Source organism: Meles meles, chromosome 2 (genome assembly GCF_922984935.1).
Source record: "Meles meles chromosome 2, mMelMel3.1 paternal haplotype, whole genome shotgun sequence".
NCBI lineage: Eukaryota > Metazoa > Chordata > Mammalia > Carnivora > Mustelidae > Meles > Meles meles.
This window is the reverse complement of record NC_060067.1, coordinates 7908060-7934002: the sequence shown is the minus strand read 5'-3', so window position 1 is coordinate 7934002 and position 25943 is coordinate 7908060. Positions and strand designations below refer to the sequence as shown.

Below are 25943 nucleotides of genomic sequence, written 5' to 3'. Positions count from 1 at the left end.
AAATTTTGGATTGGTGAGGTTTAAACTGATGAAGTTCCATTGAATTCAAGAGACTTAGGCAATGTGGAATTAATTTTAGTTATCAAAAAAAATCTTAAATTTACATCAGTTTGTACAAACTTTACTAATTATAAAAGCTTTAGAAACAGCCAAATACTTCCCAGGCTATTTACCTCTTCATATCTTTTGTGGTTTGAAAGATTATTTTGGCCCCACCAAATTAAATATTCTCCACTAAGATCACAATATGCCTATGTTAAGTTTGTGTGCGTGCCATATCGCTCAATCTACATGTGTTTTACTCAAAGTCCTTTTCTCCATTTTCAGATATTTTAACTTAAGGAAAAATAACTAGGGCTGGTAAACTTGGCTGAAATTCTGAATTTTAAAAACAAACAAACAAAAAACAAATCAGCTAGTTGTTACAGAATCCTCTCATTTGTCTTCCGGTTCGGTTGTTTACTTTTTAAAATGTTTCAAAGATTTGTCAACCATAGTCTTAGTAATCATTTATTTAGCCAGTGGGCAGAGTCTAGAACAACACGTTTCTGTCTCTTTCCATTTGAAATAGATAATTTCAGTGTACTCTTCTTTCAAGATCTGAGATACCAAGGTTAAGAGGCAGGTGACAAGGATTTACCAGTAGTATGATTTGGCAGGGCACTCTAGCTTCCTGAGCCTTAGGTTTATGATCAAGGAAATGGGTATAATAATTATTACTGTGCAAACACACTTGAACAGAAGTCCTGAGAGGCCACACCCAGTCCCCGACCCAAGCTATTTTTAAAACTTCCAGTGATGGCAGTGTGCAAGGAATGAAGTCCAACTCCATCTCCAAAAATAACGAACTTATCTCAGCACCATTTAAAAGTATTAGGCCTTGAAGTATTTTCACCAGCATTGTAATAATTCTTCTTTAATTTTTCTCATTGGGTACTTTCAAGGAGGGAGAGAGAAAGAATCTAGGGAGAGAAACAAGGCAGTTTCATAGGGCCAGTCCATGAATTGGAATTCTTCACCCTAACGACTCATGGCTCATTCAGACAAGAGTAAAAAGATACACCTTTCCAGAGGGATTATGAATCCTGAAAAATATAGAAGCCTTCAGTGTATCAAGGCAGTGACTTAACTTCAGAAAAAGCCTTCCTTAACAGTATTTTGAGAACATCATCACCATAGTCACTTAGTCACCATAGTATTATTGATCATACTAATAATAACTAACATTAAGTGGGCCCAGACCCAGAGAGTGTTTAAAATATTCTAGGTGCTGAGCTAAGTATTTTGCATGTGTTGTCTCATCGAATCCTCACAGTCCACTCTATTTATTGTTTATTTTCTTCGTACTGATGAGAACATTCGTAGGGTGAAGCAACTGGCAAGGGCCTCACTATAAGTGAGATACCTAAGAGTGAGGCCCAGGTTTGTCTGAACGAAGACCTAGTGCTCGAAACCTGTGCATTTTAACAGTTTGGAAGCAAGATTCCCCCATCTCTGCGCTGTTGAGAGAATGATCAGGAGCACTGGTTTGGTTAAGAGTTCAGATATTTTGAAGTTCAGAGTTAGGAAGCAGAGGGGTAGAGATCCAGTACCCAAGACTAGATTCTCTTGAAGAGTAAAACAAACAAAACCAACCAACAAACAAAAAAACACTGTGTACATGATTTTTTTTTTAAGAATTGATAGTTCTGGTTCATTAAGTAAACAAATGTTTTTAGGTGTTAAAAAAGAATAATGCTAGAAACAGTTTTATCAAAATTAGTTTACACATTGCAGTATTTCAAAAATCATTTTACAGGGTAAGTCAAAGAAAGGTTCTTTCTCACTTATTACTAAAACCCAGCACATGAAAAATCATCAGCTCCAGCTTGGCTCATAGAGTTTTGGAATATTTTATTATTCTGCACACATCTTACAAAAATAATTACACTTGCCGCAGTGAGTGATATTAAGGAGCTCTGTGTTTGTGAAGAATTTTGTTTGTTTGACTTCTTTTAAATAGACCAAAGGAGAAGAAAAAAGAAGACTGCTCTTGAGGTACCCCTGTTGCACATTTAGTTTTGTGTAACTTAAAGTTGAGAAAGCGAAGTAAAACATGGAGAAAGTCTTAAAAACATGTCTGGTTACCATTGTTTTTATAATACAAGTTCTGACTGGAACTGTTGACTAAACATACCTGGAGATCCACACTGAAATTTCCAATAGCAGAAACATTCCTCCTAATTTAGCTCCCCAAAATAATTGCTGACATAGTTTTTGAAGTTATACAGTTTATTTAGTTTCCTAATACAGAATTTCAGACGACTTCAAACACCAATAGCTAAAAGGCCCTGGGGAAGAATTGGTTTACAGAAGTGCCAACTAGATGTTATTATAAGATACACATTCCCAGGACTTAGTAACGTTAGCAAACAGGCAGGAATAAAGTACTTGCACGTTATGTTCAGCATTAATGCTCAGCTTGCCAAAGATGATCACAGGGGAACAGGTTCTTTTCCAGGAAGATTATTTGAAGCATAGATGATTCTTTGAGGAAGAACAGATGCCCAGATATAGCACCCTATTCATTAACCATGACAAAAAAATAAAGCACAAACCAAGATTTTTATGCCAAAGAAACATGGTTATACTTTTTTTGCTCTTAATAGTCACTACTAAAATAGGTAAATTACTTGGAGATCAAGGGAAATCTGCTAATCCTTCCAAAGAATGAGTTCTTCTGTGAGTCCTCCTCTTGAGCTTCATGCTCCAAGCCTGTGACATACATTAAAATTCTAATTAATGGTAACGTCCTCTGGATATCATAACTTCTTGGGTATGCCCATGCTGTGAAAGATTATACACACTGGAATAAGCTCCATGAGGTCACAGATTGTTTTTAACCATATTCTTCACTGATATAAGCCCAGCACTAAGACACTTGGCACTTAGTAGCCACTTACTAAATATTTTTGAATGAATGATAGCAGTGCCCCAATGTGTTTAGGCTCTCATAACAAAATATATGCAGAATACACTCAAATGAAGGTCTCATTGAGGCATCAGCTTGGTTTTAAATCCATGACACTGAAATGTGTCCTGGACTTCCTTCACAAAATTTTGCACTAATCAGAGCCTTCTCCAAATAGCAAGATATATGTGACCCAGAGCATTTTACCCCATTCTCTGTGCAACTCGCCTACTCCACTGGCAATGATATGACGTGGGAAATGTGAAAGACCCACATAATCCACTTCAGGAAGGAAATCCATTCACTTAATAATATAATATCATTGGAATCAGGAACATCTCACCTGTCAGCTCGTACGTTCATGTACTTGATCGTATCGTGCCCGGAGCATTCTGGAACGAAGCAGAGAGCCTTGATTTGTTCTTTTCTCTCAGTCCCTGTTCCTTCACTGCTAGAGCTTCCCAAGACATTCTATAGAATTTAACAAGGATCCAAGAACTATCCAGCCTTCCCAGGGGGCAGAGACCTTTATTTCTCAGGAACAGTCATCAGTTCAGGAGCCTTCTGCAATGTCTTCTAAGCTGGTTTAGTCATCCTCTTCTCGGATCTCATTTACCTGCAACCTCTCCCAGAGCAACAAATTGTACTGAAATGATCAGTGAGTAGCTGCTTTTCCCACCACACTGCAAGTTTCCTAAGGCACCATGTCTCATTCCTGCATTTGTCCTGGTGGGTGGCACAGTGCCTAGAACAGTAGGTAAGCAGACGATGCTTGCTGAATTCCATGTTCCCTGCAACCATCCTTTGGAATGGCCATATGGTGAAGATGGAATACTGTTGGTAGAAGTGTTCCTCTCCTACAATGGAAGACACTATTTGAAAAACATAACTTGACATTCTGTTTCATAAAGGATGTCATTTCTGATTTTAAAAACTCCAAGGATACCTGGGTGGCTCAGTCTGTTGAGCATCTGCCTTCAGCTCAGCTCATGATTCTACAGTCCTGGGATCGAGCTCCACATCAGGCTCCCTCCTTAGTGCGGAGACTGCCTCTGCCTATCCCTCTGACCATCCCCCTCCCTGCTCCCTGATTATGTGCTCTCTCTCTCTCAAATAAATAAATAAAATCTTAAAAAGAGAGAGAGAAGAAACTTCTCCACAATCTCATGATGCACCAGAGTTGGTCAGGACCTTTGTTCCAGGTTCCAGAAAATCCCAATAGAACTAGCTTAAGGCAGGTGAAGTATTTATTATAATGATAATATGTCTCATAGAGCCCACAGACAGGAATAGAATGAGGATAATTTTAGAATTACACATAACGAGGACTCAGACTGTCAGAAAACTTGAGTCTTGTCTCTGTTCTCCTCTGACCAGCTTCTTTTGCTTTTCTGGGACACATGAAGCCAAACACGGACACAATAGCTTCAAACTCCACATTTTTATGTCCTAAGAACCCAGAAAGATTAACTTCTGTTTGGGTTCACAGTCCCCTTGGGAATGATTCCAATTCACCCAAACTTCATGAATGTTAGACCAACCAAATGCAGCTATAGGTGGGGGTTCAAAAATATGGCCATGCTGTTGGACAGTCTTTTTTTAAAAAAATTTTTATTAACATAAAATGTATTATTTGCTGCAGGCATACACAGGTCTGTGAGTTGTCAGGCTTACACACTTCACAGCACTCACCATAGCACATACCCTCCCCAGCTGGACAGACAATCTTACAGGTGTCCACCACACTTCCAAGTTTATTAGTTTCTAAGCAATACCTATAACCAAAATAGATTATTTTCAAATGCATGAATTGTAATCTCTATAAAATATAAAATTTTTTAAAACAATAATCTGCAAATTTCTTTCTCTTAGTAATTCATGGTACTGACAAAAAAATTTCCAAATAAATATGCTCACTTTGTTTTAAAAATAAATTTACTTTATTATATGATAATTGACAGTTTACATAAACAACATCATTTAGAATATACAAAACAATTATAAAATAAATTTTTAAAAGATATGAAAATCTTTGAAGTTCTTTCTTGATATCAGACCTACTAAATTTTAAGAGACGCCATTTACATTTTAGGATCAAAACAAAATTCCCAAGCCTGACTTGGCTTGAGAGATTCCACTGGTCAACCAACATCAGTTCAGGGAAAAAGAAACATTTTCAGCATTTTGTTTTGGTTTTAAATGCTGTAACAACCGTTTGTTTCAAGCACTTTGGTATACAAGTACTCCGAGAAAAAGCAGGGGCATAGATTAGCCCAGAAGAAGACTTTTGAAGATAAAGCAGCAGGAATCCAATGGATATAGTCCTGTTTCAAGGACGGTTACTAAGTCAGAAGGAAAAACAGATTTAGAAGAAAACTAGTTGTTTGGCTTAGCTCTTAATATATTTGAGCTATTTCTGTGAAGACAACCTCATTCTCACTCAAAACACGATACACGATAGAAAGTGACATCCAACTTCATCTTCGGTCTGAATTCTCCTCTTCACTTTGTGTATGAAGTCTATACGGCAGAGTAAAATCTGCTAGGATTCTGGAATGAAACCTGCTTGGCTAACATCACAACAGCGTTAAGTACAGCAAGTGGGGGACACCTTCCATCAGTTTTCACAAATCACCCACCCAGTCAGTGTAGACATTTTCATATTCTATGGAATACTGGCTAAATATAGATTTAGGTTTTTCAGTTTTAAGAGTCTTTATTAATATACTATGGAGTTGGAGGAACATTTGGCAAGACGGTCAAAAGTAACAGATGCTCACGGTCATGATTTCATTGCATCAACAGCCACTTGAGAGCAATCCCAGGTACTGTTTTTTGGAAGAACAAAAATGAGGCTATGGTCACAGACAGTGTGTGCCTGGGCTCTGCTGTCGTGTCACTGACTATTGCCCAGGAATGAACAACCTCTTCTTCCAGTGCTATCATTTATCCCTTAGTTAGCGTGAACACTTACCTGGGCTTAAAGATGCTCAAGCATTTACTTTCCACCTTTATTCATGACCCTAGCTATGGGGGCAAATCTGTTTGCTTTACTAATGTAAGAATTTATTCACGCTGCAGAGAATTTATAAAGGAGCAAAGGAACATAAAAGAAGTCAGTGCTGCAGAAAACATGATGGTAATAGTAACCTATACGGCCAGGACTCTCCAACCTGACTTTCTGCAGGAAAATAGCCCCAGCATCTCAGAGCCATGGCAAAACATAATGTAGTATAAGGTCTTGGGTTATATTAGTGAGTTGGGTTGTACCCACTCTGATCAACAAAAATCGTAGTTAAGAACCCAAACTGAAGTTGGGTAAATATTGGTTCCAATTTCAGCTCCACCAATTCCTACCTCTGTAAATCTGGGTTGTGTTATTTAACTTCTTTGTGTCTGTTCCCATATATGGGAAATGAGGTTCATAGGAGATATTCATAGGTTCTTAAAAGGATTAAAGGAAATGATATACTTTAAACTCTTGGTCCATGGTATGTGCTAGATAAATGGCAGCTTTATTTTTAATGCAGTTTTTAAAATCTAAACTCCTTCTCACTCTCCTTTTTTGTTTGACTGGTAATACTGGTAACAAAACTTTAAGTGGATGTTTATTAAGATTTCTTAACTGAGTGCTTTTTCCCAATTACTGAACAATAATAAAATTACTTATTATTATAAAAATAGTAAAAAACACAGACTAACATTACAGACAAAAAGTAAATACATCACTTAAAATTCATTTCTCCTGGCTCTTTTCCTGAGACACAGTCAGTCCATTTTCTACTGAGCAAGGCATCTTGAAGCTTGCCACCAGCCTGGAGGTAACTTCATAGCCTGCAGGAATAAGGGAAAAGACAGCAAGCCGATAAGAGAAATGTACTATGGAAATTAAAAAAGAAAAAATCTAGACCCAGTATTTTTGTCTTCAGTTCATTAACGATTAGTGTCATCCTGTAATAAGCTAGGAGAACATTATGATTTCTCGACAAGCAGTTGCTGTACTCCATGAATCTGCTGGGTGTTTCTGGGAAAAGAGATTCTTTCTACTGCTGCCTGAGCTATGGAGAGTCACTGCTCTCTCTTGCCGGAGCTGAACAAGGAAGCCTGTGGCTCATTGCTACCCCGATGACTTAAGAGGAACTAGCCAAGGATGAAGCCAACTCTTTGATATGTGAGCAGAAAAAGAGAAATAATGTTTCCCGGTGTGAGAGCCTCTGGTTCACCCGAGTGTGCAGACTGTCTTCCCTCTGGACTGCCAGTTCATGTGAGCCAAAATATGTCCTTCATTTTAAATCAGTCAGATTGGATTTGCCTCTATCACAGCCAAACTACCCTAGCTCACTGATGGTATTAGCCCTCCTCCTTTTGTACCCTTGGAGCCTTTCTCTGCCCACCTCCCTCCCCAACTCTGCACTCCAAGGGGAGGGGCCTGACACATCACAAGGGCTCCCTTGCCTCCTGGGTGCTGCTTGGGTTTGGCTAATGGGAGGCACTTTAGGGAGACCTAAACGCAGGAGGTGAGAAAGTTGGGGGTGTTTTTTCTGCCTTTCCTCCTCTTCCTTGTTTTGGTTCCAGCAGTGGCTACTTCCATCCTCAGATATAGGTCCTATGGAGTATAGGCCCTCTGGGGCCAGCCTCTGAGTGCTACAGTAACCTTCCCCAGCCCTTCCAGGCACGGGAGGGAGCAGCCTCCTGCCAGTGTTAAATTCCAGGAGCCTTGAAGTTCCTGTGGTTTCCTCAATCCTGCTCTCTCAGTCCCTCATCAAAATCTCCTTCTTTGATCCAGCTGGGATCCTAATTGATGTAACATTTAAAGAGCTTAGAACAGTGTTCAGCATAACATAAATGCTCAGTAAACATGGTTATTATTAAAACATGGTTATTAGTTTTTAATGTGAGATTATTAAACTAAAACACCTCTTCCTCACACCCAAAAATGAAGAAAAAGTATAAACTAACTACCACAACCATGCAGAATTAGAAAAGAGGATGATCTCAGAACACCAGAAAAAGTATAGGAAAGTCCTCATTCCATATGCCTTTCAATGCGGTAACACGCAAAAGAAAGAAATGAGAAAGTCTTTTATTCAGCTTCAGATTCTATGAAAAAAAAATCAATTTAATTTTAGCTGTTTCTAAGCACAATCAAATTCCAATCATTGATTTACTAGACAAAGTTAAGCCCCATTTCACCAGGTAACGGTTACCTGAAGAGTATCCCATCTACCAAATTCATTACACTTACCATTAAGCAATACTAGTCTCTTGAATATCTTCATTTATTGGAGTTATATCTTTACCCAGAGTTTCCATTTCTTCTTCCTTCTTCCTTCTTTTACGACGCTTCCAAAGAGGACTTGGAAAACAAAGTGTCAGACATTAGCACAAGCCCGTTAGTTCATGGGAACATATAATCAACCATCAAGAGGGCCTATGATCTTATTTCTAGATGACTAAAAATTTGTAGATTCCTTTTTATCTTAAATATGTTAGGTTCATGAGTGCTGTGAAGTGTGTAAACCTGGCGATTCACAGACCTGTACCCCTGGGGATAAAAATACATTATATGTTTATAAAAAAAAAAAAATTGGAAGGAGAGGCTAACCATAAGAGACTATGGACTCTGAAAAACAACCTGAGGGTTTTGAAGGGCCAGGGGTGGGAGGTTGGGGGAACAGGTGGTGGGTAATAGGGAGGGCACGTTTTGCATGGAGCACTGGGTGTTGTGCAAAAACAATGAATACTGTTACGCTGAAAAAATAAATAAATTAAATTAAATATGAAAAAAACAAAACAAAACAAAAATATGTTAGGTTCTCTCTCAACCTATCTCTCTCCAGGCCCAAATGATAGCCACAGTAGGCCAACATGTGAATAGAATAGAGTTACCTAAATAGAAATACTATGGTACCTAGTTGTTGATGAAGCTTAGTTATTAGCACAAGCAAAATTTCCAGGACCGTTATTTTACTAATAAGCACTATTTAGTGCATGAGTAAAAAAATAGTACAAATTGGAAACAGACATAAAAAGAAAACCAAGGGAGTGAGAGTGGCCTCTGGGTATGTTAATTACACTTACTGATACATTTTTTTAAAAAAAGTGTTAGGTACTCTGGACTGCAGTCCAGTTTCTTAAAGCATAATTCAAAATTGGTGTGCTAAAATAGGCCGTTTCTCAGCTCTGCCCCAAAATTGGTGTTATAAAAACTCCTTTTTGCCATTAGGCAGGTTAAAAAAAATTTTTTTAAATAACTTTCCATTTTATAGCTAAAAGGAATCATACAGATTATCTGGTTTAATCATCCTCTTTTACAGAAAAAAAAAAATGCCAGTTTAAATATGTTAAGAAGGGGTTCCTGGGTAGCTCAGTCTGTTGAATGTCTGCCTTCAGCTCAGGTCATGATCCTGGGGTCCTGGGATCAAGCTGTGGGTCTGGGGACCTTGCTCAGCGGAGAGTCTGCTTCTCCCTCTGCCCCTCACCCAACTCTTGTGTTTTTTTTTCTTTCTCTCAAATAAATAAATAAACACATCTTTAAAAAAATAAAGACGTTAAGAAGTTCATCCAAACTTTCAAAGTTATTTAATAGCAGAACTGGGATAAAAATAAAAGATTGTAGACTTCTGGTAGCTACACCAAAATGGTTTTTTTTGGGGGGGGGGTTGTTTTGTTTTTTGTTTTTGTTTTGTTTGTTTTGTGTGTGTGTGTGTGAAGAAAAGAGTCATGAGACATTCTGTTTGGGTGTGTACAGTAGCCCAAAATTGAATGCAGCAGTTTAGGGGGCCAGACTAGTTTCTCAAGGCAACACTATAGCACTTTATATTTTTTTAAAGGATTTTATTTTTTTGTTTGACAGAGAGAGAGTGCGAGAGACTGTGCACAAGTAAGGGGGGCAGCAGGCTGAGGGAGAGGAAGAAGCAGGCTCATCGCCAAACAGGGAGCCCAATGCCAGGCTCAATCCCAGGACCCTGGGATCATGACCTGAGCGGAAGGGAGACACTTAACAGATTGAGCCACCCAGACATCCCCAAAATATAGCACTTTAAAAAATGGCCGTTTACCATATTCTGTTGGAGTCCTGTTCTGATACAAATTTTGATAGCTTTACAAAAGAAACTAACTTGAAAATTATGCCAAAACACTGTCTTGGAGGAAAAAAAAAAATCAAGGTGTTTTTTGATTCTCAAAGTTGTGGTACATAATGAAAAGGAAAAATTGTAATCCTCTCTTGTGAATAAATGCATTATTTTATTGTGGTCTAGGGGAAAAAATGTTTTTGTGCGTTTGTTTCTACCTTCCTAAGTCACTGTGTCATGGTGACATTTAAGATAGTAAAAGTCTTGTTAAGCCTACTAACAGACCCACATAAAATATGACTGACTTTAAGACTCCATAATTGGCTTTTTAATTAAGATATAATTAACATAGAACATGGTATCAGTTTCAGGGATGTGTTATAATGATTTGATATATGCATATACTGCAAAATGGGCACCAAAGTAAGGTTAATTAACATCAGTCAGCATACATAGTTACAAAATTTTTCTTCCTCGTGATGAGAACTTTTAAGATCTTCTCTCTTAACTTGCAAATATACAATGGAGTATTGTTAACTACAATTGCCATACCATACCTGACATCCCAGGGACTTATTTATCTCACAACTGGAAGTGTAATACCTCTGATTACCTTCACATTTTTTGCCCACCTTCTTTTTTTTCAATCAATTTTAAACACATTTATTTAAACACATTTTATTTTTAATTATAATTTAAACACATTTTATTTTTAATTATAATACTTACGCTCAGTAAAATGACAAAAACTATGCATTGTGTGTTTTATTATAAGTAGATACTTCAATAAAAATAATGGCAAACCTCAAAATGTGATTTATTTAAATCATAACAAAATGGAAAGAAGAAAGAGGAAGGAAAGAAGAAGACACAGCAACATACAATTTCTCAGATTTACTTAAAAGTAAATTTTAAAAATACTTACTGACAGCATGCGCAGACACCGACCACCAAAATGATAAAAATGACCATAACTGCTATCAAACAAATCACCAAAATCTGCCCTCTATCTCCTCTGAGGTAAAACAAGTCAACTCTCTCACATCTCGCCCCAGTGTAGCCTTCGTCACAGCTGGAAAAACAAAACAACAAGGTAAACAGTGCAAGACTTTGAAGAATCTCTGCCATTTCTTGTTTGAAGAAACTAACACTGTTGTCATTGACAGGAATTAATAAGGGCGCAGTTCCTTTAAAAAATTTTCTTTGCAAATTAAGCTGTATCCCACTGTGTTCACAAGTAATTTCACATTCTTTGCTTGGTTGAAAACCTGTCATCACTTGAACATTAACAATACGGCTAATATAAATAAACAGAGATGACAGCAGTTACCAAAACTTAGTTTAAAGTTTTAGATTCCGAGCTTGAAAGATAGGGGATGGCAAAATTCCCTTCACAGCCTTCCTAAGCACTTAAATAACACTATGATAAGAAATTCAAAATCCCCAGGACTTCCCATTCCATTGTAGGGCCCTCAACATGCTCCAGTTCTCTTGCTACAAATTATTTAAAAATTACACTATTTAATATGATCCAACATCGTAATGGGTGTGAAAGTTCATACACCAATGCCTAACACGTAGAAGTCTCCATAAACGTGATTCAACAGGATTCCTCTCTCTCTCTCTCTCTCTTAACTTCCACCCACCAGTTCTGATCCTGCTACTCAACGTGGCCACAGTTGAAGTGATACTCCTTTATTCATCACCTCTCCAACCACATCCTTCCAAAACACCACATCCTTCCAAAACAAAAGAGTCTTATCCTCTCCAGCCCCTTCATCTGATGCTCGAGGGACACCATGTCCTCCACTGTTCTGTAAGTGGCCCCTTTCTCAGTGGCCGTCATAAAGTGCAGTGAACAGACAGCAACAAACCTCCAAGGGGGATGTTCACTTTCCTCAGTCTGTCAACTCTTTATCAACATAGACTTAGGATTTACCCCAACACAGCAGGTTCCCTTTGACCAAGCCAAGACTTGTCTGAGCAAGGCTCAACAAGCTAAAAGCTCAGTGATTTGGGGAATATCCAAAGTATTCTCTGAATCACGTCAGATGCTTCAAAGGTGCATAAGAAGTTTGTTGGAGGACACTTCCAAACTGAAAATATATGTTGTGACTTTAGTCCCTTCGCATTAACAATGCAAATTCAACTCTTCAGACTCATTCAAAACAAAAGAGATAGTGGTGGCCTGTATAATTATATAAATCTCAAAAAGATGAAATTCTGCTTCTTAAACAGATTTCTCTGTAACCTTGATTGGTTTTCTTGGCGTTGTTTATTTCGTTCTGTTTTTATCTTTTTTAAACAAAGGATTTATTTGCCAGGCCATTCTATAGGTTATGTTTGACAGGAGCAAGGTAGCTAATTCCCACAAAGCCTATCTTGCACAAGTAAGGAGATCCTTTAACGCCAACATTATAACTGATATAATGCTTGAAACAACTACAACAAAAACTAGCTCAGCCACAACCATCAATTGAAAGGTGAGGCTCAATGCAAGCAAAAGAGAAAAGATATCTAATGGCATCTATTGCAAAAGGACCCCAAGGATGTATGAAGGGAAATTGCTTCCTGCAAGACAGCTAAGCATCTTTGTCACAAGGTCAAAATCATGGGAAGAGAGCTTAGAAATATCTTAAAATATCACAAGTGTCTTACACATAGGATTGGAACTGGAAGGGAAAATCACATTTAATTGCATATGTGAAAGGGATATTTTTTAAAGAGTTTTTTTTAAGGTCATAATTAAGATCTTACAAATATAATCTCTTCCAATTAGCTTGTTTCTCTAACAGATTTACTGAATATGGCTTTTTTAAACAATAACTTGCCCATAAAATACAGAGCAATTGCTTGCTGCTCTTTCAGAATGTTTTCCTAATGATAAGTTCTGGGTTCAGTGGCTTAATCAAGCTTTAATTGAATTTCTCAGTTAGCAGTACTTCCTGCAAGCTATAACCTGATAAGGTCATGCAAGAAGGTCAAACATGCCCATAGCCAAGTTACATAGTGACTCTAATGCTAGTTCCCTTTCAGAAAACCAGTAACATATCAGCTAATGGTCATCTCAGTGGAAGAGAAAGAGATCAAGAGGGCCAGATCCTAGTTGATGTTTATTAAATGCTGAATAAATGAATACATGAGTTTTTATTTAACAAGCATCTTATAAAATGTAAAATAATTTTTAAAGATGCCCATGACCCTTTAGGACTCTGGCAAACCAGATTTAGGATCACTGTTCTGAAATAATCAGCAGACACTGTTGTAAGAGATTTGTAACTATTACCTCAGTTGATCCTTATAACATTTTCGAGATAGCTGCCATTTATTAATGCATTCTACAGATGGAAAAACGGAGGTATAGAGAAATTACATGAGTGGGGTTGGGATTCAAACTCAGGAAGTTTGACTTTCGAGTTTCTGCCCCAAGCACATGCAACCCTGCTTAAATGAACTGTGCTACATAAATAAATAAAAAGTATGTGTCTGGAAACAAATCATCCCCATTCTAAGAAAATACTGAGAAGACTCAAGGGATTTGAGTTATTGGAAACACACCATTTTTTTAATGTAAAAACAGGAGTCCACAATTCCTGTAATTCTAAGCAAAAGGGGGTACCTCTGGTTTTTCAGGATAGCAGAGTCCCCCATGGCAAGAGGGTTTTGTCTAAATCTCTGCTATGCCAAGTCACTCAAAAGGTCAAGTCACGTCCAATATGTCCCACTCATCTCAGTGATACAATTTATTGAACATCTACTCTGTGCTGGGTACTATACTAAGGATTTTTTTTAACAGATTGCTTTATTTTCAACACTTGAGAGGGAAATACTACTACCTCCTTTTGTAGTAGATAAACTGAGGCCCAGGAAAGGTAATAGACCCACTATTAACAGTGCTTATAATTGGTGCAGACAAAATCTTAACTTAGGTCTACCTGACTCCAAAAAGCCATGTTCTGACTCCTATGCTCTTCAGCTTCCCATTGATTCTGTAGCTTTTTACCACAAAGAAGCTGTTCTTGGCCCAGAGGAAGTTGTTCATAGTTTTGACGGCATAACTTTAGATGGACCATGCTAGAGGGACTTACTTATTCACTGGTCATTTCCTGAACACCTATTAAACTCTGGCCCTGCGCGTGGCCCTGGAACACAATGAATAAGCCACAAGACCCACTTTTAGGTGCTCACAGACTCAGAAGGGACCCTCAAGGAAACCAACAGCCATGCTCCAGAGGAAAAGAGTTTTCATAGGAGGGTGACTGATCTCAGAGAAAGGACATCTAACACACAGGAGTATGTGTCTGAGAAAGGAAAGTCAATGCCAAAGCAGGAGTCCAGGAGGAACTGATGTCCAAGTTACACCTAAAACATCAGTAATGATAAGCTTTCTGGGCCATGGGAGCTTATGTGATAAAGCATGAAAAGGAATGCAGGATTTCAGAGAAACATTTGGGCATACTGTGAGAGATATGGCTAGGAAGGTGAGCCAGGATCAGAGGAGCTTGCAGAAGCCATGGAAATGAGTTTTAACCTCACACTGAAGGATCTGAGTTGTGTTTTTATCTTGGGCAGGTAGATTACACATTGTGGTTTTCATTTTAGAATGTAAGAATATTAAAGAACAATAAATCTGCAGACCTAGGGATAAGTTGGAAAAATGTACTGGGTTAAAGAGCATTAGTATTTTTAAAACTCAGGACACCTGGGTGGCTCAGTCGTTTAAGTGTCCAACTCTTGATGATGGCTTAGGTCACGATCTCAGGGTTTTGAGATCGAGCCCCGGGTGGGGTTCTGCACTGGGTGTGGAACCTGCGTAGGATTCTCAACTCTACCCTTCCCCCCATCAAGTGCCATGCTTGTGTGAGCATGCATACCCTCTCTCTCTAAAAGAAATAAAATAAAAAATAAAAATAAATATTTTTAAAACTCAATATAGTCTCTTAAGACAGTAAGCAATTAGAGGAAATTAAAAAAAAGAAAAGAAAAGAAAGCAGCTCTCTTCTTTCCCAACACACACACAAACACACACATTTTTTAAAATTTCCTTACACTAGCAATTCTTATCCCCCTGTAAGTATCAACCAGTGTATTTATTTTTAATTAAATTTAATTTTAATTAAGTTTTGATGGAGTCCATTACCCTTCAATGTTTCACTAAATTAGGGTTTGGAATCTCTGTTCTGAGACACTTATGGGAAAAAAATGTATACTGTAGGAAATCCACATAAAAACATAAACATTCTATGAACTTATGTCAATATTATACTTAAAAAAATCACCTTGCTCATCCATCAGAAGAGGTCTCAGAGAACACTTAGAGGGGCATCTCTTTAGAAGAAAGTAAATTTTTTTTAAAAAAAGTTGTTTGTGCCTAAATAAAATTAAACTTAGCCTCAATCTCCTAGGAGGTGGAGAGAGCACTTTCCTCCCAGTCCCCTTCCTAAGGATCAGGCTTTGCAAATCTCTGCTTACTAACAGGCTCATTTCCTGGCACTTACTCGACACCTACAAAAGCAGCTTTTCATCTGGCAGAAAATCCTTCATATTAACTACGAACTACCTCACACAGGCCAGAAGAATTCGCTTCCGTCCCGACCACCTGGGAGAGTGATGGAGGCTAAAAGCACGTTCACACTGGGCAGAGGGCTCTGCTTGGACGCAGACTGGGAGCCGATCCGGGCTCTGTTTCGGAGGAAAGTGCCCGCCAGTTTCTCCCTGAGAAGCTGCCCAAAGGGCCCCAAAGCACGTGGCGAGGGTTGTGGAGCGGGCGGCCAGGACCAGGGGAACGGGGTCCTGACCGAGGGCTTGCGGGCTCAGCCTTCCCTGTCCTCGCGCGCCCCGGCCCGCACCGTTGCGCAGCCTCTGCCCGCCGGCAGGTGCGCTCCACTTACACGCACGACGGCGTCTGCTCGGCCACCACGAAGCGACATCGCCCTTTGATGCAGTAGTGCTTGTACTGCTTGGGGCACCGCGCGAAGTGGCCTCTCCGCTTCGACTGCGTGGTGGTAGCTGCCAAGTGAGAAAAGGCCGCGTCAGTCAACTGGCTTCCCAGACCCATCCGGACCGAGAATCCCATTCCCCTCTCTGCGGAGATTTTTCTGTTGAACGGACTCCTACTTCTTGGTTCTCCTTCTCTCCACACTGGGATACAAGCCAGACTTTTGTGGTCCCCGAATAGCTCTAGAGATAGGGTCTTGGGGATCTTGGTGGGAATATTGCATCTTTTAATTAAGATTTATGTCCAGCCTACCTCTCAGAAACCTTGGCGTTGCTTAAGGGGTAAAGCATAGTCGTGATGAGAGAAGGCTACTCTTTCTGTGAAGGGTACCAGAGACATTTTTTTTTTTCATTAAAAAAATAACCTTTTTTTTTTTTTAAATCTCCTCTCCCCTCCCCACCCTTCCCTTCCCTTTCCTTTTTTTCCTTAAACATGTACATAGCACTTATCAAGCTGGATACTGGTTATATATATATAAAACCAGTATATATAACATATATAACCAGTATATATCTATATATATATATATAACATATATAACCAGTATGTGTGTGTATATATATATATATATATATAACCAGTATCCAGCTTGTTAAGTATAATATAATAATATATATGTTAATGCATATAACAATATAAATTATATAATAATATATATATGTTAACTTAATGCTTGGAACAGCCTTGTGAGGTAAGCATCATTCTAATCTCGCAGTAACGGATGAACAAAGAACAACACATGAAGGCTAAGTCACCTTCCAAGATCACACGCAAGTTAAGTGGCGGAAGCGAGACCTAGATGCAATGGGGTCTTGCCCCAGAGTCCATGACCGCCCCACTCTGGAGCTCAGCCAAGCCAGCTGTTCAGCAGGTAACTGTCATCTGCTCTCAGCCTGACGCACCCAGAAGTCACGCTTGCCTGAATGAGAGATTCTCCCTCATTTAACCCCTGAATGGTTTCTCTTGCTCTGAAGAAAGAGGAAAATACTGGAAGCTTCATATGCAGGATTTGATCCTGCTCCAAATTCCTTGTCTTACCTTTTAGAGTTTTCCTTGCCTAATTTTTTAAACTGGGACAGTAATATGTAACAGTTTCCCCCTTGCTTACATGCATAAGGTTTTAATAGATAAGGATTGACAAGAGAAATGGTACAGAGATAGTGACTTGTGGCCCATGAGCTGATCCACACCAGACATGTGCCCACACCCAGAGACTACAGCCAGCAAGCCTGCTCTGACCCAGGGTTGGACTTTTCCATGGTCATGGTGTGACCAGCAGCATACAGGACTGACAACTGTGGAGCCAGAAAGACCACGATGTTCACTTTAGAAGGTCATTTCACACAAGGTTTGCTATGGCACCTGGCATCCCAATGACATTCATAGTAACAACTCCTAAAACTTCTTAATTAATATGATAAAATGAGTACATATCATTGCCCAGGCCCACCAGGAAGAGGAATTGCCAAGAACTTTGGATGATCTATAACCAGCAAATTCCTGTGATGCCAGGTCACAAAGTTTCAGGGGGTGGCAGAATGTTGCTGAGGAACTGGCTGACCTGGTTTTGGCGGGTGACTTGGTTACCAGCTATGCTGACAGCTTGTGCATGCCAGACGTTTGCTCCCACGCATGCCAGTCAATGGGACTCTTACTGCAATTTCTTCCAGAAATAACTGCAAAGTGTCTCAAAAACAAAGATCTGTATGTTTTGGCAAATAAATTTATCAGTCAACTTTCATTTGTACTTTCTATTTCCAGAGCCCTGTAGTAAGCCCTGGAAAACATCAAAAAAGTAAAATCTATCTCGTCTATCTAAATTGGTACAATGGAAAACATTAAAGACGATACTAAGCAACCCATCAGTAAGAACAGTCATAGTTCCCACATAAGCAGATGTGGCATGCTGGAAACAGTGGAAAGAGAGAAGACCAGATTAGGAGGAAGGAAATCAGTGTTTTATTTTCAGCTCTGTCTTTTCCTTGGCTGCATGGGTCTGGGCAAGCTTACGAAGCTGTCTGAGCCTCAGTTTCCCCACCTGGACACTGAAGATGATACCATCTACCGTGGAGGGCTGTTGTGGAGCTCAAATAAGAACTCATGCAGAATTTCCTAGCAGAGGACCCCAGACAATCAAGTCCTCTGTAACTGAGTTGATTCTAGAATCTTGAAAATCTTGGTAATTCTAAGAGAATTTGTATCATTAGAAAGAGTGTTTATCTAATAAAAAAAAAGTTCTGGAAAATATGGGTTGCTTTTTTAAGAGGAGGTAAGCAAGCTATGCACTTGTGGAGAATGTTGGAAACAAAAGCTCAGAGTCAGGAATGCCCAAGCCTGATCCTGCAGCAGGGAGGAGGCAGATTTAATGGAGATGTAGGGGACCTGGTGGGGAACAGCTGAGGACAGCTGTGAATGGAAGTTAGAGACCTCAAACGTCAGTAGGCTGAGGTGTTTACACTTCAAATACAAGACAGGGGAGAGCTGAAGAAGGTTCTTATGGATTAAATTAAATGGTATATGTAAGAACTATGCTTTTTTTTTTATTTTTTCAGCGTAACAGTATTCATTCTTTTTGCACAACACCCAGTGCTCCATGCAAAACGTGCCCTCCCCATTACCCACCACCTGTTCCCCCAGCCTCCCACCCCTGACCCTTCAAAACCCTCAGGTTGTTTTTCAGAGTCCATAGTCTCTTATGGTTCACCTCCCCTTCCAAATCTTTTTTTTTTAATAAACATATAATGTATTTTTATCCCCAGGGGTACAGGTCTGTGAATCGCCAGGTTTACACACTTCACAGCACTCACCATAGCACATACCCTCCCCAATGTCCATAGCCCCCTCCCCCTCTCCCAATCCCACCTCCCCCCAGCAACCCCCAGTTTGTTTTGTGAGATTAAGAGTCATTTATGGTTTGTCTCCCTCCCAATCCCATCTTGTTTCATTTATTCTTCTCCTATCCCCCTACCCCCCCATGTTGCTTCTCCATGTCCTCATATCAGGGAGATCATATGATAGTTGTCTTTCTCCGATTGATTTATTTCACTAAGCATGATAACCTCTAGTTCCATCCACGTCGTCGCAAATGGCATGATTTCATTTCTTTTGATGGCTGCATAGTATTCCATTGTGTATATATACCACGTCTTCTTTATCCATTCATCTGTTGATGGACATCTAGGTTCTTTCCATAGTTTGGCTATTGTAGATATTGCTGCTATAAACATTCGGGTACACATGCCCCTTCGGATCACTATGTTTGTATCTTTAGGGTAAATACCCAGTAGTGCAATTGCTGGGTCATAGGGTAGTTCTATTTTCAACATTTTGAGGAACCTCCATGCTGTTTCCCAGAGTGGTTGCACCAGCTTGCATTCCCACCAACAGTGGAGGAGGGTTCCCCTTTCTCCACATCCTCTCCAGCATCTGTCATTTCCTGACTTGTTAATTTTAGCCATCCTGACTGGTGTGAGGTGATATCTCATTGTGGTTTTGATTTGTATTTCCCTGATGCCGAGTGACGTGGAGCACTTTTTCATGTGTCTGTTGGCCATCTGGATGTCTTCTTTGCAGAAATGTCTGTTCATGTCCTCTGCCCATTTCTTGATTGGATTGTTTGTTCTTTGGGTGTTGAGTTTGCTAAGTTCCTTATAGATTTTGGATACTAGCCCCTTAACTGATATGTCGTTTGCAAATATCTTCTCCCGTTCTGTCAGTTGTCTTTTGGTTTTGTTAACTGTTTCCTTTGCTGTGCAAAAGCTTTTGATCTTGATGAAATCCCAATAGTTCATTTTTGCCCTTGCTTCCCTTGCCTTTGCCGTTGTTCCTAGGAAGATGTTGCTACGGCTGAGGTCGAAGAGGTTGCTGCCTGCATTCTCCTCAAGGATTTTGATGGATTCCTTTCTCACATTGAGGTCCTTCATCCATTTGGAGTCTATTTTCATGTGTGGTGTAAGGAAGTGGTCCAATTTCATTTTTCTGCATGTGGCTGTCCAATTTTCCCAGCACCATTTATTGAAGAGGCTGTCTTTTTTCCATTGGACATTCTTTCCTGCTTTGTCGAAGATGAGTTGACCATAGAGTTGAGGGTCGATTTCTGGGCGCTCTATTCTGTTCCACTGATCTATGTGTCTGCTTTTGTGCCAGTACCATGCTGTCTTGATGATGACAGCTTTGTAATAGAGCTTGAAGTCCGGAATTGTGATGCCACCAACTTTGGCTTTGTTCTTCAATATTCCTTTGGCTATTCGAGGTCTTTTCTGGTTCCATATAAATTTTAGGATTATTTGTTCCATTTCTTTGAAAAAAATGGATGGTATTTTGATAGGGATTGCATTAAATGTGTAGATTGCTTTAGGTAGCATAGACATTGTCACAATATTTATTCTTCCAATCCAGGAGCATGGAACATTTTTCCATTTTTTTGTGTCTTCCTCAATTTCTTTCATGAGTACTTTATAATTTTCTGTGTATAGATTCTTAGTCTCTTTGGTTAGGTTTATTCCTAGGTATCTTACAGTTTTGGGTACAATTGTAAATGGTACTGACTCCTTAATTTCTCTTTCTTCAGTCTTGTTGTTGGTGTACAGAAATGCAACTGATTTCTGTGCATTGATTTTATATCCTGACACTTTACTGAATTCTTGGACAAGTTCTAGCAGTTTTGGAGTGGAGTCTTTTGGGTTTTCCACATATAGTATCATATCATCTGCGAAGAGTGATAGTTTGACTTCTTCTTTACCAATTTGGATGCCTTTAATTTCTTTTTGTTGTCTGATTGCTGAGGCTAGGACTTCTAGTACGATGTTGAATAGCAGTGGTGATAATGGACATCCCTGCCGTGTTCCTGACCTTAATGGAAAAGCTTTCAGTTTTTCTCCATTGAGAATGATATTTGCAGTGGGTTTTTCATAGATGGCTTTGATAATATTGAGGTATGTGCCCTCTATCCCCACACTTTGAAGAGTTTTGATCAGGAAGGGATGCTGTACTTTGTCAAATGCTTTTTCAGCATCTATTGAGAGTATCATATGGTTCTTGTTCTTTCTTTTATTAATGTGTTGTATCACATTGATTGATTTGCGGATGTTGAACCAACCCTGCAGCCCTGGAATAAATCCCACTTGATCGTGGTGAATAATCCTTTTAATGTACTGTTGAATCCTATTGGCCTAGTATTTTGCCGAGAATTTTTGTGTCTGTGTTCATCAAGGATATTGGTCTGTAGTTCTCCTTTTTGGTGGGATCCTTGTCTGGTTTTGGGATCAAGGTGATGCTGGCCTCATAGAATGAGTTTGGAAGTTTTCCTTCCATTTCTATTTTTTGGAACAGTTTCAGGAGAATAGGAATTAGTTCTTCTTTAAACGTTTGGTAGAATTCCCCTGGGAAGCCGTCTGGCCCTGGGCTTTTGTTTGTTTGGAGATTTTTGATGACTGTTTCAATCTCCTTACTGGTTATGGCCCTGTTCAGGTTTTCTATTTCTTCCTGGTTCAGTTGTGGTAGTTTATATGTCTCTAGGAATGCATCCATTTCTTCCAGATTGTCAAATTTGTTGGCGTAGAGTTGCTCATAGTATGTTCTTATAATTGTCTGTATTTCCTTGGTGTTAGTTGTGATCTCTCCTCTTTCATTCATGATTTTATTGATTTGGGTCCTTTCTCTTTTCTTTTTGATGAGTCTGGCCAGGGGTTTATCAATCTTATTGATTCTTTCAAAGAACCAGCTCCTAGTTTCATTGATTTTTTTCTATTGTTTTTTTGGTTTCTATTTCATTGATTTCTGCTCTGATCTTTATGATTTCTCTTCTCCTGCTGGGTTTAGGGTTTCTTTCTTGTTCTTTCTCCAGCTCCTTTACGTGTAGGGTTAGGTTGTGTACTTGAGACCTTTCTTGTTTCTTGAGAAAGGCTTGTACCGCTATATATTTTCCTCTCAGGACTGCCTTTGCTGTGTCCCACAGATTTTGAACTGTTGTGTTTTCATTATCATTTGTTTCCATGAATTTTTTCAATTCTTCTTTAATTTCCTGGTTGACCCATTCATTCTTTAGAAGGATGCTGTTTAGTCTCCATGTATTTGGGTTCTTTCCAGCTTTCCTCTTGTGATTGAGTTCTAGCTTCAGAGCATTGTGGTCTGAAAATATGCAGGGAATGATCCTAATCTTTTGATACCGGTTGAGACCTGATTTGTGACCCAGGATGTGATCTATTCTGGAGACGGTTCCATGTGCACTAGAGAAGAATGTGTATTCCGTTGCTTTGGGATGAAATGTTCTGAATATATCTGTGATGTCCATCTGGTCCAGTGTGTCATTTAAGGCCTTTATTTCCTTGTTGATCTTTTGCTTGGATGATCTGTCCATTTCAGTGAGGGGAGTGTTCAAGTCCCCTACTATTATTGTATTATTATTGATGTGTTTCTTTGATTTTGTTATTAATTGGTTGATATCGTTGGCTGCTCCCACGTTAGGGGCATAGATATTTAAAATTGTTAGATCTTCTTGTTGGACAGACCCTTTGAGTAGGATATAGTGTCCTTCCTCATCTCTTATTATAGTCTTTGGCTTAATATCTAATTGATCTGATATAAGGATTGCCACCCCAGCTTGCTTCTGATGCCCATTAGCATGGTAAATTGTTTTCCACCCCCTCACTTTAAATCTGGAGGTGTCTTCGCGTCTAAAATGAGTTTCTTGTAGGCAACATAATGATGGGTTTTGTTTTTTTATCCATTCTGATACCCTGTGTCTTTTGATTGGGGCATTTAGCCCATTAACATTCAGGGTAACTATTGAGAGATATGAATTTAGTGCCATTAGTAGCCTGTAAGGTGACTGTTACTGTATATTGTCTCTGTACCTTTCTGATCTACTACTTTTAGGCTCTCTCTTTGCTTAGAGGACCCCTTTCAATATTTCCTGTAGAGCTGGTTTGGTGTTTGCAAATTCTTTCAGTTTTTGTTTGTCCTGGAAGCTTTTGATCTCTCCTTCTATTTTCAATGATAGCCTAGCTGGATAGAGTATTCTTGGCTGCATGTTTTTCTCGTTGAGTGCTCTGAATATATCATGCCAGCTCTTTCTGGCCTGCCAGGTCTCTGTGGATAAGTCTGCCGCCAATCTAATATTTTTACCATTGTATGTTACAGACTTCTTTTCTCGGGCTGCTTTCAGGATTTTCTCTTTGTCACTAAGACTTGTAAATTTTACTATTAGGTGACGGGGTGTGGACCTATTCTTGTTGACTTTGAGGGGGGTTCTCTGCATCTCCTGGATTTTGATGCTTGTTCCCTTTGCCATATTAGGGAAATTCTCTCCAATGATTCTCTCCAATAGACCTTCTGCTGCTCCCCTCTCTGTTTCTTCTTCTTCTGGAATCCCAATTATTCTAATGTTGTTTCGTCTTATGGTGTCACTTATCTCTCGAATTCTCCCCTCATGGTCCAGTAGCTGTTTGTCCCTCTTTTGCTCGGCTTCCTTATTCTCTGTCATTTGGTCTTCTATATCACTAATTCTTTCTTCTGCCTCATTGATCCTAGCAGTGAGAGCCTCCATTTTTGATTGCACCTCATTAATAGCTTTTTTGATTTCAACTTGGTTAGATTTTAGTTCTTCAATTTCTCCAGAAAGGGCTTTAATATCTCCAGAGAGGGTTTCTCTAATATCTTCCATGCCTTTTTCGAGCCCGGCTAGAATGTTCAGAATCGTCATTCTGAACTCTTGATCTGACATATTACCAATGTCTGTGTTGATTAGGTCCCTAGCCTTCGGTACTGTCTCTTGTTCTTTTGTTTGTGGTGATTTTTTCCGCCTTGTCATTTTGTCCAGATAAGAGGATATGAAGGAGCAAATAAACTACTAAAAGGGTGGCAAAGACCCCAGAAAAATGCGCTGTAACCAAATCAGAAGAGACCCCTGATTGTGGGGGGGAGAAAGGGGATAAAAACAGGTTCTGAAAAAAAAAGAAAAAAAAAAGAAAAAAATTTAAAAAATAAAACAAATAAAAAAATATAAAAAAGAAAGAAAAAATATATATATTTAGATGAACTAATCATAAAACGTTAAAAAAGAAAAGGGTAAAAGTTTTAAAAAAATTTAGCAGAAGAAGAAAAAAGAAAAAAGAAAAAAAATTGAAAAAAGAAAAAAAAAAAAGATTGAAGTAGCCGCAAGACTAAAGAATCATGGGGAGAAAGCCATGAGTTCCGTGCTTTGCTTTCTCCTCCTCTGGAATTGCTCTGCTGTCTTAGGATTTGAACCTGCTTTCTCCTTGATAGATGAACTTCGTCCTGGCTGGATATTTTGTTGATCTTCTGGGGGAGGGGCCTGTTGTAGTGACTCTCAAGTGTCTTTGCCCGAGGCGGGATTGCACCGCCCTTACCGGCGGCCGGACTAAGTATCGGCTCGGGTTCGCTTTTGGGAGCTTCTGTTCCCTGAACGCTTTCCGTAGAGTTCCGGAGGACGGGAATGAAAATGGCGGCCTCCCAGTCTCCGGCCCAGAGGAGCCGAGAGCCTGGGGCCCCACTCCTCAGTGCGTCCCCAGAGGACAGCACCCAATCACTCCCGTATCCCCAGCCTCTAGCCGCGCTCCGAGCTCACCCAGCCCGCGACCTGTTCAAGGTAACCCCGAGCTGAGAGTTCAGTCCTCGGCTCTGTCTCTGCAGCCGGCTTCTCCGTTCTAATACCTGCGAGCTCTCCAAAACTCTGACACCCCCGATCCTTCTGTGACCCTGCGGGGCCTGGGGCCACGCTGGCCCCGCGTGGGCTTCACCCTGGTTTAGCCTCTGGAGCAATGTCCCTCAGTGGAACAGACTTTTAAAAGTCCTGATTTTGTGCTCCGTTCCTCCGCCGCTTGCCGGGAGCCGGCCCCTCCCCCCGCGGTCTATCTTCCCGTCGTTTTAGATTCACTTCTCCGCCAGTCCTACCTTTCAGAAAGTGGTTGATTTTCTGTTTCTAGAGTTGCTGTTCTTCTTCTCTTCACTCTCCCGTTGGATTTGTAGGTGTTTGCAATGTTTAGATAAGCTATCGAGCTGATCTCCTGCTACCTGATGTAGTCTCAGGCTGCTACTTCTCCGCCATCTTGACTCCTCCCAGAACTATGCTTTTTGAATTTAGCATTGTATCAGCATATTAGTGGGAAGCTGAAGATTGGATTAGAGTAGGAAGAGGCTGAGAGCAAGGAGAAAACCACTGCCTGAGCCATGCAAACATGTGACATGGGCCTGCAGCAAGGGCATGGAGGTCTAGGAGATGAATTTAAGAAGCAGTAAGACTGGGCACCTGGGTGGCTCAGTGGGTTAAAGCCTCTGCCTTCGGGTCAAGTCATGATCCCAGAGTCCTGGGATTGAGCCCCACATTGGGCTCTCTGCACTGCAGGGAGCCTGCTTCCCTCTCTCTCTCTGCTGCCTCTCTGTCTACTTGTGATCTCTCTCTGTCAAATAAATAAATAAAATCTTTAAAAAAAAAAAAAGAAGAAGAAGAAGAAGCAGTAAGACTTAGTGATAGATCTGCTGTGGTCCAGAAAGGTCCTTCCTACTTTGCAACACATATCTGACATTAAGCTTAAGCTACGTGGCTCTGTACCCTGAGCTTTACTACTTCGTCTAGTTGTTATGCTCCTTTAAATGCAGCCAGCCTTTTAATAAAGCCCATACACAGCAAGATACACAAAAAGTGCCTTGACCAGCAGCTGCTGGGTGCAGTGACCTGACCGACCTCAGCCCATCCAAGCAGCACAGACCCAGGCCAGGGAAATGGTTGCCAGGCCCTGTCTGAATCATTCACAGAGCTCTCTCCTTTGCCAAATAAACACGATCTTAAATATCCCCAGCATTATTCAGATTTAAAAACCCCTCCATGCCACCAAGCAAAAAACGTCCAGTGATTTCTCTATGGGACTTTAAAAACTGGAGAAAACTACATCGCACATAG

The 25943-nt window shown here is 39.9% G+C and overlaps 1 protein-coding gene across 1 annotated transcript in view; it reads right to left on the bottom strand.

Moving 5' to 3' along the window:
* Window positions 1–4851: 4851 nt before the first annotated feature.
* The window catches only part of BTC (betacellulin), a 52276-nt gene continuing 31184 nt past the window's right edge, over window positions 4852–25943 (bottom strand). Inside the window, exons 3-6 of the mRNA XM_045997178.1 lie at window positions 15918–16035; window positions 10952–11098; window positions 8196–8306; window positions 4852–6784 (exon numbers count right to left, since the gene is read on the bottom strand). Coding sequence (XP_045853134.1) covers window positions 8198–8306; window positions 10952–11098; window positions 15918–16035 — 374 coding nt within the window. The 3' untranslated portion in view covers window positions 4852–6784; window positions 8196–8197. The remainder of the gene's footprint in view (window positions 6785–8195; window positions 8307–10951; window positions 11099–15917; window positions 16036–25943) is intronic.